This window comes from Temnothorax americanus, unplaced genomic scaffold (genome assembly GCF_048541705.1).
Source record: "Temnothorax americanus isolate GAGA-0224 unplaced genomic scaffold, ASM4854170v1 Scaffold21, whole genome shotgun sequence".
Taxonomy (NCBI): domain Eukaryota; kingdom Metazoa; phylum Arthropoda; class Insecta; order Hymenoptera; family Formicidae; genus Temnothorax; species Temnothorax americanus.
In genome coordinates this window covers 3,111,259-3,131,828 of record NW_027509349.1, presented here as the reverse complement: position 1 = coordinate 3,131,828, position 20,570 = coordinate 3,111,259, and the positions used below count along the sequence as shown (strand labels likewise).

Sequence of the window (20,570 nt, the reverse complement as noted above, 5' to 3'; positions counted from 1 at the left end):
AACTTTATATTGGAATTATTACGACCAGAATTATGCAAACAAAACGACAAATCTGGAAGGCATCCAATAACCCCTGAAAGACAATTACTTCTAGCTATTTGGTTCATGAGTACACCAAATTCCTATAGGTAAAGCTTGAAATATCAAAGTATATATAACTTAATAAATTTATGTTAGAAATATTTAACAAGTAAATTTTTTTTAAAGGTGTGTTTCTGACATATTTGATATCGGAACAGCTACAGCGTGGCGAAGTGTCCAAAGAGTAGTAAAGGCTTTATATAAAAAAGTAGCAACATTTATTCGCTGGCCAACTTTAGAAGAAGCTGAACAAAGTATAGAAACAATCAAACGAAATTATGGTTTTCCTGGTGTTATTGGTGCAATAGATGGAACTCACATAAAAATTATTGGCCCAAGAGATAACAGTGATTCCTATATAAATAGAAAAGGGTTTCACTCTATTCAGTTACAGGTAGGAGGATTGGTGATATTATTTATGGTATATTATAACATTAATAGTTTTTACTTGCTGTGTGCTTTAAGAATATAGACACATATATAATATATATGCATATATTTCAACAGGTTGTTTGCAATGAACGGCTACAATTCATACATTGCTATACAGGACAAGTAGGTTCTGTACATGACATGCGTGTTTTCCGTTTGTCAAATTTCGAAACGATGTGTACAGATGATAATTTTCCGCACGACAGCCACATATTGGGTGATGCAGCCTATCGTCTCACAAAATACATCATGGTACCATTTAAAGATAACGGTCATCTATCTGAACGTCAGATACTTTTCAACACACTTCACTCGTCTGCTCGAATGATGGTTGAACGTTCAATAGGTCTTTTAAAAGGTCGTTTTCGAAGCATTTTGGATACACTTCCACTGTATAGAACCGATTTAATACCTAAATATATAATTGCATGTTGCATTTTGCATAACATATGTTTGTTACAAAACGATATGATAGACTTTAATTGTTAATGAACAGAATTGTGCACAAGCAGAACCGTTACAAGACACACAAACAGAAGGTATAGATAAAAGAAATGCAATTATGTACTTCTTATCGGGAAATGTTTTATAAGTTTATTTATGTTATATATACATGTGTATCTCATAAAAATTAAAATAAAGTTTGGTATATTGCATTTGAACACATGGGTTGTTTTCAATAAATCTTACAAATCTTTAAAGCTTACCATACATTGAATGTAAATATTTTCTTAAAACACAAAAACATTTAATTAATATTACTATAATATGAATATCATTATTATTATTTTAAGTCTGTACTATATTTTTTATATAATTTATAGTTGCAAAACAATGTAATGAAGACATGTGATCTTAAATTAAAGTAAAAGAAACAATACTAAACAAAAAAAGAAACTAAAGGAACTAATATAATTTGCACATACATGTTGCTTAATATCACAGTATCGTATTACATCATATCACATATCTTTCATAAACTATAGTATATATCTTGTTTTCTCTGATATATATCTTGTTTTCTTTTTTCTTTGTTTTCTTATTAAATGTTAATCAGTATATACTTTACTTATATATATAAGTAAAGTATATTAAATGTTAATCAGTATATACTTTCGCAGAATTTTCTCTTCGATCGCTTTCTGTTCCTTGACAATCATCTGCTCGTGCTTCTTCTCGAGATTCCTCTCCTTCCTCTTCTGCTTCGACTCCCTCTTCTTACGCGACTTGTGATCGCTACCTTTCCTGCTGCTGTCTCTCACATACAACTCCTCATCCGAGCTGCTTATTTCCGCCAGCAGACCTTGCTTGTTTATCGCGCACTTCCTTTGTCTTCTGGTCGGCTGAAAATCCAGGAGTATCCGCTCTTAGCTGCCGTCTTAGCTGCCGTCCTAAACTCGTCCGAGCTGTCGTTCTCGCACCACACGTTTCTCGCTCACTTCTTGGAGCCTTTACACCTCGTTTATATATATAAGTGAAGTATATACTGATTAACATTTCCTTACTTATTTTCTTTTTCCACCAGTCTCTCTAATAAATTTTCCAATCTTTTAAAGGCGAGCAGTTTCTCTTCATGCTGTTTTGTACGAGTTTCTCTTTGTTTAGCGCGTTCTTCTTTGCTAAATGATATGTAATCATTTATTAATGCAGTGACTTTTCCCTTCTTGGTGACTGAAATTATAAATATACAATATATATAATTATGCACATATACAATTATTTTATATCCACCATAAGACATATATTATGTTACCTTTTTCTGGAAGATTTTCTTTTTCGTCTTTTACGTCGCTTTCACTTTCTGTTTCATCCAAGTGCGATCCTGCTACTGCCAAAGGTTTTACCCAGGGTTTATCACCAAATATCTCTTGCATTATCTGTAAATACCAAAACGTTGAACTTATTTTAAACATATATTATCGTATTAAGCACAAGCACATATAATTTAACCAACAAATAAATTTTAATAATCTAACCTGTAAAAATTCCCAATCTTTCCTATTATTGCCATTTTTCTTGTTATGATCCGTAATACATTTGTATGTATGTTTTAAAGATTGAAATTTTGTTGAACATTTAAAACCGTTTACATCATGTTCTTTTTCTTGCATAAGTTTTGCAATATTGTTCCAATGTTTTTTTATAGTATCTTTTCCACCAACAAAATTTGTCTGATGTTCACGATACAATTCTAATAGTAATAAAGTTTCCTGTTTGGTCCATGCATATACACCTGCAATGTGATTAAACAAGAATTAGATATTTTTTCGATTAATATATACATATACATGTACGAATATTTAAATACTATGTAAATTTCTATGTCAATGGATTACCTTCTGCACATGTGCAATTGTATCAAGACTGACAGCTGGTTTTTCACGACTGTTACTGGTACTTGCTAAAACTATTAACATTATGTCACATGAAATTTGATATTGCTTATCTATTTATAACACAATTAAGGTCATTCATACCTTGGGGCAAAGTACAATGTACTTCTTGGGTTGAGTCCTTTGCATTCTGCAACAACCGCGTAGCAAAAGTTAAATCTAAAAATGAAATACGAGTAATTTTTAACATTTAGGCTATTCTAGTAAGAAAAAAACATACAAATTATTAAGTAATGTTTGAGGTTAATTATTGGTTATATTCAATTTCCTGTTGAATTTTTATTATCCGTTTTGCATAATAATAATATTATATACTTATAAAAATATTATCTAGTTTCTTACCGCTTCGTACTCTGATTACATCCTCTTGCTCAATAATATTTTACAATCTTTGTTAGTTTCCTCGTCTACCAAAATAACCTCTTCCATATCTTCTACGGGCGCCGCCATCTTTCTACTGCGAATGCTTTACCTCGCCAGCCGCAGTAAAGAAAGCAGGAAGTGACGACAAAATCTATGACGTCATATGCTTTCACGAGCTCATCGAAAGCTTACTGCAGCGTATTTTGGAACGTACTCGCAGCACTGTCAGTACTGGCAGTGAATATTGGAATGCACCCTGATGTCCTTCTTGATCTTACCGGTCTTCAAAGCGCGAAGTTTCTTGCGAATCGAATTACTTCGCAATCTCTTTCACGACCTTTTCGCGTTCGCGAATATTCTCGCTTTTATCGATCGCAGCCATCGCGGAAAAAAGCAGAGTGTCGATCTCTCGCTGTAACGCTAACGTTTCACCTCCGACGAGGTATCGGCAACGACTGATCGCTTTTACGGTATCGCGAACACGTTAAATCCTTTTCTGTATCGGCCGTTTGAAAGCGCGCTGTCCTTGTCTATCACTACGAATCCGTACTTTTGTTGCCAACAATCGTGGCACAACGCGCAAAATTCATCGTACGACATGTCGGTATTCACGTGATCGTTGTACACGTGTTTCAAATTGGTACCATCCTGTTTGAACAGGATCAGCAGATTCGCGTTGTCGCGTATCAGATGTTTAGGTATTCTCGCGTACGTCTGACAAAGATAGAAGGAGTCGACGCTCGACGCTCGAGTGCCTGCCCATTGAGAAATACTCTCTCACAGCGTCTTGCTTATCGCACGCTACGTCATCGAAGACGAAGATCGAGTTTGGACGCGCGTCGCTCGGTGGAATGACGTCACTGTTATTGGAGAACCTATAGTAGCCGATTTCGTCGATCGATGTCAATAAATTCTCCAGATATCGATATTACGGCTGTTGCAGCGATTTCAAGTACACGTACACGATTTCGAAACGTACACCGTGCGGACTTTCCAGCAAGCTAATCAGAACGTTGGTTTTACCGCAATTTGAAGGGCCGCAAATGATCGCGCGTATAGTAGTCGGTAACATCGTACCGTGCTTGCGTTTCTCCACGTTGCCCCTCCCCCCATCGACCGTGATCTGTCGTCGCAATTCGTCACGCGAATCGCCAACGGTTGTCGCACGAATCTCATTTCTTTCCACATTGCCGACTTTCTGACTGACTCGAACGCCTATTTATAGGCGAACGGAACCGCGAATCGCTCAGTAGCAAAAATGTTCGTTCTACTGTCGAGATCTTCCGATATTCGCGACTTGAGCGTCGAACAGCTGCAATTTGTACCGAAAGCCGTTTTGCTGCATACGTGCGGCGATCACGTCCACTACGTGTGGGACAAGAGTAGACAGAGTATATATACTCCTGCCCCAGGGATCTCGCTTGCGGTTAGCGGGGTCGGGGAGGGGGCTTCGCTGCCGCGGGAGGAGCGCCGTAAGCGGTGGGCGAGGGGGTCGAGGGACGGTGTTAAGGGTCACCGGAGGGGGGGCTATGCGGGGGGAAGAGAAAACTGGGCGAGAGGGGGAGCGCGACGCGGGGGGAACACTTTACGTAAGGTTGGGTGTGGCAGGGCTGCCAACAGTGGTTCGGCGCGGGGCAGGGCTGCCAACGGGGATTCGTTGCGGGGATTTGAGGCGTTTTCCGAGGGGGCGCTCGCGCCGTTACCGATCGTGTTTTTTTTGGGGGGAAAATCGCGGGCTAAATATACGTTTTGTTCGTTTGTTTATTTTTAATCGCGAGTCGTCCTCCCGCGAGAGGGAGCGTCGATCGCGCGCTTCTTCGTCCCAACGGGACGGACGCGGTTTTCCGATATACAATGTTAGCGATTGGCTACTTACTTTTTCCCTATTTATTTTTTGTCCACTTTTACGGCGAAAATCGCGAGTCGTCCTCCCGCGATGGGGAGCGTCGATCGCGCGCTTCTTCGTCCCAACGGGACGGACGCGGTTTTCCAATGTATCGAGAGAGACCGAGAGAGAGAGACGATACCGCTCTCTTCGTTCACCCCGAACCGTACGTTTTGCGAATAATATTTTTTTATCGCGCGTCCGAACTCGTTCAAGGTCGCTGTCGGCGTCACATCCTCCTTTTGTTTTTTTTTTCTTTCGAGCGACGATGCGAGCGGTCGTCGTGTCCTCCCGCGAGGGGGAGCGTCGATCGCGCGCTTCTTCGTCCCAACGGGACGGACGCAATTCTCCGATGTATCGAGAGAGACCGAGAGAGAGAGAGAGAGAGAGAGAGAGAGAGAGAGAGAGACGATACCGCTCTCTTCGTTCACCCCGAACCGTACGTTTCGCGAATAATATTTTTTTATCGCGCGTCCGAACTCGTTCAAGGTCGCTGTCGACATCACATCCTCCTTTTGTTTTTCTCGAGCGACGCGGCGAGCGGTCGTCGTGTCCTCCCGCGAGGGGGAGCGTCGATCGCGCGCTTCTTCGTCTCAACGGGACGGACGCGGTTTTCCGATGTACAACGTTAGCGATTGGCTACTTAATTTTTCCTTATTTCTTTTTCCACCTTTACGGCGAAAATCGCGAGTCGTCCTACCGCGAGGGGGAGCGTCGATCGCGCGCTTCTTCGTTTCAACGGGACGGACGCGGTTTTCCGATTTACAACATTAGCGATTGGCTACTTACTTTTTCCTTATTTTCTCTTCGTTCACCCAAACCGTACGTTTTGCGAATAATATTTTTTTATCGCGCGTCCGAAATCGTTCAAGGTCGCTGTTGGCGTCACATCCTCCTTTTGTTTTTCTCGAACGATGCGGCGAGCGTTCGTCGTTTTTTTCCGGGGAAAGAGTTTATCTCTGGGTATGGAAAACCAACGTTGAGATAACGAACGCGTATAAAATGAGTTTTGCTAGCGACGGCGCGGCATACGGTGTCGCAGATTGACAAATGTATCGTGAGAGAGCGGTGCGAACCGATCGGAACGGGTTAATGCGGTATGAGCGACAAGTACGTAGAACTTTGCAAACCGGTGTTTAATCCTAAAATTAGAAAACCGATTGTAAAAATAAGCGAACCGCTCGTGAGGAATTGCTGCAGATCGGATTCGTGGAAAGTCGACGTAACGAGATATCTGATCCGTCGCGAAATCGGAATCGCCGATCCCCAATCGAACTGGAGGTTTTTCTATTGCCAAATATATTTGAAAAGAATAGAGGACGGTATTTATACGTCTAATTGATTTAGACCCAACAGCGGTGATAATGTAGCAATAGCAATGTGCGTACTCGCGAATGAACGATCACCGTTATTACTCGTCCCGAGGAATCAGACGGCGAATCGCGCTGTTACGAGCCCATGCCCGCGTTCTCGTCGGATTCGGACGAAGAATCGGCGAGACTCGAAACGTCGTTATCGTCAAACGCATGTGCGTTGGTGGTGGTGAAGGAAGACGCGCGATGGAATTTGGCGACTCATCATTTGCGGAGAGAGATCGAAGCGCGAACTGCGCGCGAACGCGCGTGGATAGAGACGACGATGGTAAATTCCGCTAGGGCCCACGATTATACGCGTAAATTGCCGCTCAAGTATCATCATTATTATCAGACGGTGTTCGGAGGAGAGAAGCTACGTAGGATTTACACCTACGGGTCTTGTTGTCTTTTCGATCGAATGAAATTCAGTGTTCCCGAGGGTGAAAGGCTCTTCTGGATGACATGCAGAAAGAGTGCGACGAATTGCTCGCCGCGGACGGATATCGCGCGTGTTTTTTTCTTATAAATTGGATAAATAAACATATAGATACGCGCATGTGTATCTCGAGACAAATATATATCTTATTTCATACTTTTTTTTTTTTATTTGTGGACGATTCCTCAAAGACGCGTAGAATATCGGAGAGGAGGAAGTCGCGGTAAAAATATAAAATTGTAATATGTAAAAAAAAGATATACGCTTCTGTCACCGATATCGTGTTTCCATTTATCGCTCCCTATCCCACCCAATCTCACGCGCGTTCGCTCACTCGCGCTGGGAAAAAAAGCGTCGACGATTCCGGCGTATAAGTCGGTTTGATAAAACGCATATTTTCCTCTATGCAAAATGCTATTTTTAGTATATTTTGTTTACCGCAATATCCTCCTTTTGTTGCACTGCCTCGATATATAAAGAACTCCCGGCTAGACTTGGGTGTAGTCAATCCACAGTCTTTTGAGACAGCGACGCGAAGTCTTTAAAAAAAAAAAAAGTACATTTGAACAGTGACAATGCCAAGATGCGTTTGCAAATAACGTATCCGTGTGACGGTGTAAGTGTTTTGTGTTGCGCAATAATAAAAAAATTCTGCGTAATAATTTTGTATAATATATTATTATTTTTAGTACATAAAAGTTGACAAATTGAAGATTGCAGAGGTACCTCTGCAAATGGGGATGAACGTTACGTTCACTCCATACGAGGAATCTTTGCAAATGAGATACCTATTTGACGACATAACATTTGAGGTGCCTGTGCACATGAAGGTGAGTACATATTATATAAGGTATACGATTTAGTATATCCAATAAATTATTAAATAATTTGTTGTAGCCTGACGACGTTCGCGAGCCTATTCCGGCGACGTATATAAATTTCATTCCAGAGGTACGTTATTTGTGTGTTTTTTTTTTAAATAATATATTTCGCTTAATTTTTTACAGCATGATGTACATGAGAAGACGTTATTTGAAAGGACGTTTGACGAATATAAAAATTTTACTAGATTTGAGGTACGTGATTTGTGCGCGTGTGATGTTTTAAATATTTTATATATATAATTGTTTTGTTTTTATAGGAGGAAGGTGCCAATGAGAATCCAGCCGAAATACACGTGCATTTCGGCACGTAGACGGTGAATCGTTTAAGTAATATTTTTTCTAAAATAGATTATATATAAGTAGGGAAAAAAGAAATTTGTAATTATCGTATACATGAATGACTCATGTTTAATATACAATTAAAAAAAAGAATTATTTAATTATCTGTTAGTAACTCACGCTTAACATGTTTTTTTATAGATATTCCGATATGACGAAACAATAGATGCCACGCTCCTACCAAAGATGTGTAATATAAAAAAATGTTTAAGAAATTATTTTTAATAAATTATTTTTTATAAAATTAATTTTTAGTGGGTAATAGACGTTCCGGGCACGGAGATGTTACACATTTATGATACGATACAGTGGGAGATGCAGTTACATAGGAAGACATCTCTGGTTTTTTGCCCGCCGGAGGTTAGTATGTTCATTATTAATAGCATACATAATTTTTAAAAGTATATACAGTATTTAATAATGTGTTTTCAGCATGTTATTTCAACTCAAATCAGTGTAAAGGGCTACGTTAATAAAGACCTACAAACGTGGACACAAGCGGAGAGGCGGTGGCGACGAAAAGACGTCGATTATTTGTGGTACGATACGTCGTACCGCCGAGACATCGCGGCCATTTACCACGTGGCGGATGTTTTTGACCTGACGCGTCTCTTCGGGCTCCAGCTCTATGAGGAGGAGCCTGAAGATTGGAATCAAAATAAACCTTACTATTTATAATATTTTTTATAATACTTTTTATAATACTTTTTATAATACATTTTATAATACTTTTTATAATACTTTTTATAATACTTTTTATAATACTTTTTATAATATTTTTTATAATAATTTTTATAATACTTTTTTATAATATTTTTTTATATTTTCATAAAAAAGTTATCTTATAAATATATACAAAATATATTATAGAAAATGAGCGTCGATGTCAATTTTTTTCCTATTTCCATGTGCTCTATCCCACCTACGTTTTCTCTCTCGATCTTACTCGCGTCTTCTCATACGCATGTTCTCTCAATCCCATTTATCGTAAAATGGTTTTATCGTATAGTAAAAAAATCAATTCCGATGAATGTGTACAATTTTTTATTAAGGGAGTTCGATGATGAAACAACTTTTTGCCAAAAAAATGATATGTTTTATATCGAAAAAAGGAACTTTCATGAATCGCTTAAGCCCAGAAAAAAAAGATAATTCACTTTCAAATTATGTGATTTTAATGATTTTAACATTGGTCTAATAGGAAAAAAGAGGTATTTTTTTTATGAATAACACAAGTCTGCGAAAAAAATCTTTTGCCAAGAATGTTCAAACGATATATATCGATGAAGAGAGGACACAATGAGAAAGCCTATAGTTGAAGGTGAACACGATCCACCGTACAGTTTTTTTATTAATGTTGAAAACTAGTCAAGCGACTCGTTAACACACTTTATTTTAATCTGTTTTAGGTAAAATATTATTTTACAACTTAAAAAAATTATTTACTAATGGTCTTTTTTTACGTTGTTATAAAGCTTTGCGATGCGTTATTCTATTTTTTTATAATCATATAAATAAAAAATTGTAAACATTGTTTTGACCTCAGCCTTTCATCATCAAACTACCTTAATAAAGTACACGTTGTGTGTCTAAATATTTTTTTGTTATAATACAGATGCCTTATCTATCCACGAATTGTGCGAACTGTCCATTCCCAGCCATTTCACGTACACCTGATTGCCGCGTTTACGCAGGACCTTTTCCACGAAATAGACGTCGGGATTGGAGACGCGCAGCAACTCGTGTTCGTAGAACCCTCCGGCTATCGCTTCCCCGCGAATGTCCTTCAACAGATACGTAACGGGATTGGTCCTTTGCACTCTGGCTATGCGAAAGATCTCGGTGGTCCAATTGGGTGTGTAGCCCTTCTCAAAGATCGTTTTGAATTTGCTCACGCGCACCGGGTCGTCGACTCGAAACCTCGCCGGCGCGGCGATCTTCGCGCAACTGTACACCGTGCGCAGCAGCCTTTCGGTGACGGCGGGCGTCACGTCCGCCGGACGCATTCCGATCATTCTGTGTCTGCGACGATTGTAATTCGACAGAAGGCTCGGCAGCGAGTCGACCCATCTGTACGATCCCTGAAGCGTGAAGAGCTTCCACATGTCGTTCTTCAACGTGCGATTGAATCTCTCCACCACCGACGCTTTCATCACCGAATACGTGGAATAGTGATTCACCTTGCGCGCGTCGAGGATCTCGCGCACGTCGGCGTTGTAGAATTCCTTTCCCTTGTCCGTCTGCAGATTCTCAGGGCACCGCGCGTCATCGCGAAAGATCTTTTGCAGAGCCGTCGCGACCTCCTTTCCGCTCTTGGTCTTGAGCGGGATCGCGCAGGCGTACTTGCTCAGCACGTCAATGACCGTCAGAATGTAATTGTAACCCGCGTTTTGGCGCGAATAGGGACTCATCTCGACCACGTCGGCCTGCCACAGATCGTCGTAACCGCGCACCACAACGCGGCGACGGGAAAAGTTCTTCCTCGCCGGCGCGTGCAGTTCCTCCACGAGTCTTCGTTTCTCCACGCTCATTTTTGTTTGATAATCCGTAAAACGGTTTTGATCGCGATGAGTTTGACCTCGAGCTTATCTGTCACAGCAACAAATTCTTTTTTAAATTCTTTTATTACATCACTCAAAGTCTTTCCGAGCTCCGTGCGGAAATGCGAAAGGATGTAACATGCGAGACGTTCTGGAGATTGTATCCTCGACTGCAAGGAGGAAAGCGTGCTCGCGTTGCTTACAAAGTGGTTGTAATATGCTGATGTAATGATGCTCATATCACAGCCAGCTTTGATGAGCATTGCGGCACTCACAATTCAACGAGTTTGGAATACGACATAATTTTTGAAAAGTGAAGTTAGAAGGATATGTTTACATCCATTTTAAAAAAAGGCGTGTTACCTGAGTGAATTTCGTTTGTATCGTAAAATTGAAGCCTCTTTTCCGCGATGCCGATTGGCTATCTCGATTGATCGCCGCGCCGCAAGCTTGTTTCATCCCGTGAGGGACTGTCATCGCGGAGTGTGGCGAGTTTCGTGCGTGTAGTGCGTCGTGTGTGCCATGATGTGACAGCTCGCGTCGTGTCGCGAAGTTAATATTATTATTAATGCGATCTCTCATCATTATTATAATTATAAAATCGTTTAATTCTGAATTTTGGTCGCGTCACGCAAGGATCGAAGTGCCACGCGAAATATCAGCGGATCGGAGATAGGTAATTATATAGTGACTCCTCTTCTAAAAAGGGCATGTCGTAGGTATTGTTGTCATTTTTTCCGCGATGCCGATTGGTTCTCTTGCTGCGCTTACTTCATTTGCAGCTGTCATTGTATATTTTGTCAGTTGTGTGTATCAAGGTCTCGCGCGCGATGTCCGTGAACAAATTCGGCATGTCTCTGATGAATCGGAGCAACGGTGACGGTGCGTCCACGGTGAGATTGCGCTCCTCGATCGAGTCTCTGCGCAATTACGCGCGCAACAACGCGCTCTTCGTGAGCGAGGATTCCTACGACGCGAGGGAGCGCAAGATACGGCGGGTAGCCGCGCCGGAGGACAGCGACGACGCGATGAACAGGAGTTACGTTGAGGACGCGATCGAACGGCTCAGGAAAGTCGTGACCGGTGAGATCGAGAAGAAAAACGCGACGCTGAAGAACGACGCGCTCCGTTTGGACGAGGAATCCTACGACGCGAGAGAGCGCAAGATACGGCGCTTAGCCGCGCCGGAGGTCGGCACCGACGCGACGAATAGGAGCTACGTAGAGGGCGCGATTGGGCAACTGAAAAACGTTTTGATCAAAGAGATTAAAAATAACAACGCGATCCGAGAATTGGGGAACGAAATCGCGGCGCTGGAAAGCGTCGCGCTCCGTTTGAACGCTCAGGTTTCCTACGACGCGTCGGGACGCAAGATACGACGCGTAGCCGCGCTGGAGGTCGGCGCCGACGCGGCCAACAGGAGCTTCGTCGAGGGAGCGATCACGGAGCTCGGAAAGACTTTGAGTGATGTAATAAAAAAATTTAAAAAAGAGTTTGTTGCTGTGACAGATAAGCTCGAGGTCGAACTCATCGCGATCAAAACCGTTTTACGGATTATCAAACAAAAATGAGCGTGGAAAAACGAAGACTCGTGGAGGAACTGCACGCGCCGGCGAGGAAGAACTTTCCCCGTCGCCGCGTCGTGGTGCGCGGTTACGACGATCTGTGGCAGGCCGACGTAGTCGAGATGCGTCCCTATTCGCGCCAAAACGCGGGTAACAATTACATTCTGACGGTCATCGACGTGCTGAGCAAGTACGCCTGGGCGATCCCGCTCAAGACCAAGAGCGGAAAGGAGTTCGCGACGGCTCTGCGAAAGATCTTTTGCGAGGACGCGCGGTGCCCTGAGAATCTGCAGACGGACAAGGGAAAGGAATTCTACAACGCCGACGTGCGCGAGATCCTCGACGCGCGCAAGGTGAATCACTACTCCACGTATTCGGTGATGAAAGCGTCGGTGGTGGAGAGATTCAATCGCACGTTGAAGAACGACATGTGGAAGCTCTTCACGCTTCAGTGATCGTACAGATGGGTCGACTCGCTGCCGAGCCTCCTGTCGAATTACAATCGTCGCAGACACAGAACGATCGGAATGCGTCCGGCGGACGTGACGCCCACCGTCGCCGAAAGGCTGCTGCGCACGGTGTACAGTCGCGCGAAGATCGCCGCGCCGGCGAGGTTTCTAGTCGACGACCCGGTGCGCGTGAGCAAATTCAAAACGATCTTTGAGAAGGGCTACACACCCAATTGGACCACCGAGATTTTTCGCATAGCCAGAGTGCAAAGGACCAATCCCGTTACGTATCTGTTGAAGGACATTCGCGGGGAAGCGATAGCCGGAGGTTTCTACAAACACGAGTTGCTGCGCGTCTCCAATCCCGACGTCTATCTCGTGGAAAAAGTCCTGCGTAAGCGCGGTAATCAGGTGTACGTGAAATGGCCGGGAATGGACAGTTCACACAATTCGTGGATAAATAAGGCATCTGTATTATAACAAAAAATATTTAGACACTCAACGTGTACTTTATTAAGGTAGTTCGATGATGAAAGGCTGAGGTCAAAACAATGTTTACAATTTTTTATTTATATGATTATAAAAGAATAGAATAACGCATCGCAAAGCTTTATAACAACGTAAAAAAAGACCATTAGTGAGTAATTTTTTTAGGTTGTAAAATAATATTTTACCTAAAACAGATTAAAATAAAGTGTGTTAACACGTCGCTTGACTAGTTTTCAACATTAATTAAAAAACTGTACGGTGGATCGTGTTCACCTTCAACTATAGGCTTTCTCATTGTGTCCTCTCTTCATCGATATATATCGTTTGAACATTCTTGGCAAAAGATTTTTTTGCAGACTTGTGTTATTCATAGAAAAAATACCGTTTTTTTCCTATTAGACCAATGTTAAAATCATTAAAATCACATAATTTGAAAGTGAATTATCTTTTTTTTCTGGGCTTAAGCGATTCATGAAAGTTCCTTTTTTCGATATAAAACATATCATTTTTTTGGCAAAAAGTTGTTTCATCATCGAACTACCTTAATAAAAAATTGTACACATTCATCGGAATTGATTTTTTTACTATACGATAAAACCATTTTACGATAAATGGGATTGAGAGAACATGCGTATGAGAAGACGCGAGTAAGATTGAGAGAGAAAACGTAGGTGGGATAGAGCACATGGAAATAGGAAAAAAATTGACATCGACGCTCATTTTCTATAATATATTTTGTATATATTTATAAGATAACTTTTTTATGAAAATATAAAGAAATATTATAAAAAAGTATTATAAAAAGTGTTATAAAAAATATTATAAAAAGTATTATAAAAAGTATTATAAAAAGTATTATAAAAAGTATTATAAAATGTATTATAAAAAGTATTATAAAAAGTATTATAAAAAGTATTATAAATAGTAAGGTTTATTTTGATTCCAATCTTCAGGCTCCTCCTCATAGAGCTGGAGCCCGAAGAGACGCGTCAGGTCAAAAACATCCGCCACGTGGTAAATGGCCGCGATGTCTCGGCGGTACGACGTATCGTACCGCAAATAATCGACGTCTTTTCGTCGCCACCGCCTCTCCGCTTGTGTCCACGTTTGTAGGTCTTTATTAACGTAGCCCTTTACACTGATTTGAGTTGAAATAACATGCTGAAAACACACATTATTAAATACTGCATATACTTTTAAAAATTATGTATGCTATTAATAATGAACATACTAACCTCCGGCGGGCAAAAGACCAGAGATGTCTTCCCATGTAACTGCATCTCCCACTGTATCGTATCATAAATGTGTAACATCCCCGTGCACGGAACGTCTATTACCCACTAAAAATTAATTTTATAAAAAATAATTTATTAAAAATAATTTCATTAACATTTTTTTATATTACACACCTTTGGTAGGAGCGTGGCATCTATTGTTTCGTCATATCGGAATATCTATAAAAAAACATGTTAAGCGTGAATTACTAACAGATAATTAAATAATTCTTTTTTCTAATTGTATATTAAACATGAGTCATTCATGTATACGATAATTACAAATTTCTTTTTTCCCTACTTATATATAATATATTTTAGAAAAAATATTACTTAAACGACTCACCGTCGACGTGCCGAAATGCACGTGTAATTCGGCTGGATTCTCATTGGCACCTTCCTCCTATAAAAACAAAACAATTATATATATAAAATATTTAAAACATCACACGCGCACAAATCACGTACCTCAAATCTAGTAAAATTTTTATATTCGTCAAACGTCCTTTCAAATAACGTCTTCTCATGTACATCATGCTGTAAAAAATTAAGGGAAATATATTATTTAAAAAAAAAACACACAAATAACGTACCTCTGGAATGAAATTTATATACGTCGCCGGAATAGGCTCGCGAACGTCGTCAGGCTACAACAAATTATTTAATAATTTATTGGATATACTAAATCGTATACCTTATATAATATGTACTCACTTTCATGTGCACAGGCACCTCAAATGTTATGTCGTCAAATAGGTATCTCATTTGCAAAGATTCCTCGTATGGAGTGAACGTAACGTTCATCCCCATTTGCAGAGGTACTTCTGCAATCTTCAATTTGTCAACTTTTATGTACTAAAAATAATAATATATTATACAAAATTATTACGCAGAATTTTTTTATTATTGCGCAACACAAAACACACCGTCACACGGATACGTTATTTGCAAACGCATCTTGGCACTGTCACTGTTCAAATGTAATTTTTTTTTTTTTTAAGACTTCACGTCGCTGTCTCAAAAGACTGTGGATTGACTACACCCAAGTCTAGCCGGGAGTTCTTTATATATCGAGGCAATGCAACAAAAGGAGGATATTGCGGTAAACAAAATATACTAAAAATAGCATTTTGCATAGAGGAAAATATGCGTTTTATCAAACCGACTCATACGCCGGAATCGTCGACGCTTTTTTTCCCAGCGCGAGTGAGCGAACGCGCGTGAGATTGGGTGGGATAGGGAGCGATAAATGGAAACACGATATCGGTGACAGAAGCGTATATCTTTTTTTTACATATTACAATTTTATATTTTTACCGCGACTTCCTCCTCCCCGATATTCTACGCGTCTTTGAGGAATCGTCCACGAATAAAAAAAAAAGTATGAAATAAGATATATATTTGCCTCGAGATACACATGCGCGTATCTATATGTTTATTTATCCAATTTATAAAAAAAAACACGCGCGATATCCGTCCGCGGCGAGCAATTCGTCGCACTCTTTCTGCATGTCATCCAGAAGAGCCTTTCACCCTCGGGAACACTGAATTTCACTCGATCGAAAAGACAACGAGACCCGTAGGTGTAAATCCTACGTAGCTTCTCTCCTCCGAACACCGTCTGATAATAATGATGATACTTGAGCGGCAATTTACGCGTATAATCGTGGGCCCTAGCGGAATTTACCATCGTCGTCTCTATCCACGCGCGCTCGCGCGCAGTTCGCGTTTCGCTCTCTCTCCGCAAATGATGAGTCGCCAAATTCCATCGCGCGTCTTCCTTCACCACCACCAACGCACATGCGTTTGACGATAACGACGTTTCGAGTCTCGCCGATTCTTCGTCCGAATCCGACGAGAACGCGGGCATGGGCTCGTAACAGCGCGATTCGCCGTCTGATTCCTCGGGACGAGTAATAACGGTGATCGTTCATTCGCGAGTACGCACATTGCTATTGCTACATTATCACCGCTGTCGGGTCTAAATCAATTAGACGTATAAATACCGTCCTCTATTCTTTTCAAATATATTTGGCAATAGAAAAACCTCCAGTTCGATTGGGGATCGGCGATTCCGATTTCGCGACGGATCAGATATCTCGTTACGTCGACTTTCCACGAATCCGATCTGCAGCAATTCCTCACGAGCGGTTCGCTTATTTTTACAATCGGTTTTCTAATTTTAGGATTAAACACCGGTTTGCAAAGTTCTACGTACTCGTCGCTCATACCGCATGAACCCGTTCCGATCGGTTCGCACCGCTCTCTCACGATACATTTGTCAATCCGCGTCACCGTATGCCGCGCCGTCGCTAGCAAAACTCATTTTATACGCGTTCGTTATCTCAACGTTGGTTTTCCATACCCAGAGATAAACTCTTTCCCCGGAAAAAAACGACGACCGCTCGCCGCGTCGCTCGAGAAAAACAAAAGGAGGATGTGACGTCGACAGCGACCTTGAACGAGTTCGGACGCGCGATAAAAAAATATTATTCACGAAACGTACAGTTCGGGGTAAACGAAGAGAGCGGTATCGTCTCTCTCTCTCTCTCTCTCTCTCTCTCTCTCTCTCTCTCTCTCGGTCTCTCTCGATACATCGGAGAATTGCGTCCGTCCCGTTGGGACGAAGAAGCGCGCGATCGACGCTCCCCCTCGCGGGAGGACACGACGACCGCTCGCATCGTCGCTCGAAAGAAAAAAAAACAAAAGGAGGATGTGACGCCGACAGCGACCTTGAACGAGTTCGGACGCGCGATAAAAAAATATTATTCGCAAAACGTACGGTTCGGGGTGAACGAAGAGAGCGGTATCGTCTCTCTCTCTCGGTCTCTCTCGATACATTGGAAAACCGCGTCCGTCCCGTTGGGACGAAGAAGCGCGCGATCGACGCTCCCCATCGCGGGAGGACGACTCGCGATTTTCGCCGTAAAAGTGGACAAAAAATAAATAGGGAAAAAGTAAGTAGCCAATCGCTAACGTTGTATATCGGAAAACCGCGTCCGTCCCGTTGGGACGAAGAAGCGCGCGATCAACGCTCCCTCTCGCGGGAAAACGACTCGCGATTAAAAATAAACAAACGAACAAAACGTATATTTAGCCCGCGATTTTCCTCCCCAAAAAAATACGATCGGTAACGGCGCAAGCGCCCCCTCGGAAAACGCCCCAAATCCCCGCAACGAACCCCCGTTGGCAGCCCTGCCCCGCGCCGAACCACCGTTGGCAGCCCTGCCACACCCAACTTTACGTAAAGTGTTCCCCCCGCGTCGCGCTCCCCCTCTCGCCCAGTTTTCTCTTCCCCCCGCATAGCCCTCCCTCCGGTGACCCTTAACACCGTCCCTCGACCCCCTCGCACACCGCTTACGGCGCTCCTCCCGCGGCAGCGAAGCCCCCCCCGACCCCGCTAACCGCAAGCGAGATACCTGGGGCAGGAGTATATATACTCTGTCTACTGACAAGTTTCCGGAACATATAAAGGCGGATTTGGAGGTTTAAATATATTGTCGCTGTTACGAACATTACAATCGACCGTGGCAGCGAACGCACATCAACGGTCCCGCGCCAATGATAAAAGATTGTGGCAAATGTCAACGAAAAAAAATGGTGGAGGCCTGTTAAATCGCGCGATAAACGCACTTCCGTTCAAATTACACATTCCCAGCTATCTATTTAGCGGTCCGGGAACTCGTTTACAAGAACGATTGGCGAGAGGCGATCAAGGTATTAATCCATTGGACGCGGCGTGTCGCGAGCACGACGTAGCCTATTCGCGTGACCGCGATCTCACCGAGAGACTCGCGGCGGACGAGATACTCGCTGCGGAAGCGCGAGAACGCATTACCGCGAGAGATTCGACTCTCGGAGAGAGAGCGGCCGCTACAGCCCTCTGGGCAACCATGAAGGCTAAGACGCTCGGAATGGGTTTGAAAACAAAAATCAAAATCGGTGAAGAAAAAAAAGTTAACAAAAAAACGGATACTTTCGGCAGTGAAACGAGGCGCCGTATTGCCGATTCTACCGTTGTTGGGAGTTCTCGGTTCTCTGGCCGGCGGAGCGGCGGGAGTCGTAAAGGCCGTGAACGATAGCAAATCCGCGCGGCGTCAGCTGGAAGAAATGCAACGTCACAATCGCGTCGCGGAAGGTCGCGGACTTTATCTCGCTCCGTACAAATATGGACGAGGGCTGTATTTCGGCCCGCACAAACGCGGACGAGGAGTAGCGTCGAAAATAAAAAAAAAACGTCAAAAAAACGTTAAATATGCCCGCGGGTATTACGACTCACGTACAATTGAATCGACTGGCAAGGCATATGCGCGTACCGTTTTTCAGAAGTGTCTTCATGCGTGATTTCGCGGTCGAAACGAGAGCGGTATCGTTTTGGACGACGTAGCGGGTCCCGGTACTTATTGGGTAGCGTACGCGAAGAGGGAAGATCGAGTTGTATATTTCGACAGTTTCGGCAATCTTTGACCGCCGAAAGAATTGGTGCGATATTTCGGGCAGAGCGTGACGAAGATCGAGTACAATTGCACGTCTTATCAGCGATACGATCAGAACATCTGTGGACAATTGTGCCTGCGATTTCTCCGGACGATCGACGCTAATTTAAAGCCTGACGGTGCGCCGTGGTGACTCAGTATTCGTTAACGGTTTCCGCCGACATGTCTATAACGTTCACGCTGACCGGGAAGAGCAGCATTCTCGCGGAGCACTATTTTCCCGCAGTGGATCTGAGCGACGGTGACTACGAACTCGGTCTAACGTGTTTTGAGACTTATCACACGATTCCAAACGTGAATTTTTCGAACAATATTCGAATTTTATTTCGACAAGGATGACACGGAAATTACGATTCCCGAGGGATCGTACGAGATACGAGCCATACATGAGTTTTTGAAACGCGACATTTCACGAAAACGCCCGCGACTCGTGAATCGTTCCAACGATGATCGTACGTCGGTCGCAAATATCGCGCGAGACAAAGACGAAGCCGCGGAATACCCGATAGTGCTCCGCGCAAATTACAATACGATGAAAAGCGAAATCAAGTGCGCTTTTAGAGTGAACTTTAACAAACCGAACAACGTTGGATCGCTGCTGGGATTCTCGTCGAAGCGTATATTGCAGCCGAGACAGTGGCACGAATCGGACGCATTGATTAATATTATCAACGTAAACACTATCCGCGTGGAGTGTAACGTAACCGCGGGTGCGTACAGCAACAGCAAACGTGTTCACACGATACACGAATTTTCGCCGAGCGTACCACCGGGATATAAGATATCGGAAACGCCGGCGCAGATCATTTATCTGCCGATCATCGCGCGAAGCGTTACGGATCTAACGATACGCGTCACGGATCAAGACGGACGATTGCTCAATTTTCGAGGAGAAGAGATTACCGTCAGATTGCACGTACGACGGCTACAGCGATAACGCGCGACGTATGACATGCTCGTGTTGAACGACTCGGAGCACGCGACAAATAAGAATATCTTTACGACTGCGACGATCGACGATATCATCAAATCGACATTCGGTAGCGTTAAAACAGAGACGAAAACATAGACGAGATAGAAGCTCAATGCATCGAACGTTAAATTTTTACAATCTCTGGGATTTGCGGTACGAAACATCTGAACGATGACTGAAATTCTTAACATCGGAGGCGAGCCGGTCTTTGACGATCGCATCGTCAAGATCGAGACTCACACGTACAACCCGTACGCCAACACAACGTTCGAGTATAGCGACGAGATACAAATACCCATACAACAGCAGGATCTGTATACGTTGCCGTGCGAAAGTTTTCTCAACGTCGAAAGAACATTGACGGTGACCAGAGCAGCCGGCCAAGCCGATAACGTGGTATTGGGGAATAACTGCGTCATGTGTTGATGTCATGCGGAAGGGAGAGGGGGAGATACGTCTTAATAAAAAAACATATTACCTTAATCCCCTCTCCTAAATTTCAGAGCGCTAATTGAGCGTTCCAGAAACATTAATTTCCCCCTCCTTCATCATAGTTTTGGAAGTTGCCGCGTATATTCGATTAATTTTATACGACTAGTCTCGTATCGACTGCTTG

At 42.7% G+C, this 20,570-nt stretch overlaps 2 protein-coding genes across 2 annotated transcripts; one reads left to right on the top strand and one right to left on the bottom strand.

Moving 5' to 3' along the window:
* Positions 1-1,311: 1,311 nt before the first annotated feature.
* Positions 1,312-2,676, bottom strand: LOC143897798 (uncharacterized). Its single transcript, XM_077406709.1, has 3 exons — positions 2,490-2,676; positions 2,267-2,390; positions 1,312-2,184 (listed from the first exon to the last, which is right to left on the bottom strand). The coding sequence occupies exons 1-3, from the start codon at positions 2,622-2,624 to the stop codon at positions 2,015-2,017; spliced, it is 429 nt and encodes a 142-aa protein (XP_077262835.1). The 5' UTR covers positions 2,625-2,676; the 3' UTR covers positions 1,312-2,014.
* A 10,124-nt stretch (positions 2,677-12,800) lies between these two features.
* On the top strand, positions 12,801-13,202 carry LOC143897650 (uncharacterized). The gene has a single exon (XM_077406455.1). It carries the CDS (start codon positions 12,801-12,803, stop codon positions 13,200-13,202), a length of 402 nt encoding a protein of 133 aa, XP_077262581.1.
* The last annotated feature ends 7,368 nt before the right edge of the window (positions 13,203-20,570 follow it).

Excerpts from the sequence above, each read along its gene's own strand:
- LOC143897650 (XM_077406455.1), top strand. The coding sequence starts at position 12,801 with ATGCGTCCGGCGGACGTGACGCCCACCGTCGCCGAAAGGCTGCTGCGC.
- LOC143897798 (XM_077406709.1), bottom strand. The coding sequence starts at position 2,624 with ATGCAAGAAAAAGAACATGATGTAAACGGTTTTAAATGTTCAACAAAA. Across the intron at positions 2,391-2,489 it reads AAGATTGGGAATTTTTACAG|ATAATGCAAGAGATATTTGG; the intron begins GTTAGATTATTA and ends TGGTATTTACAG. Across the intron at positions 2,185-2,266 it reads AGAAAATCTTCCAGAAAAAG|TCACCAAGAAGGGAAAAGTC; the intron begins GTAACATAATAT and ends TTATAATTTCAG.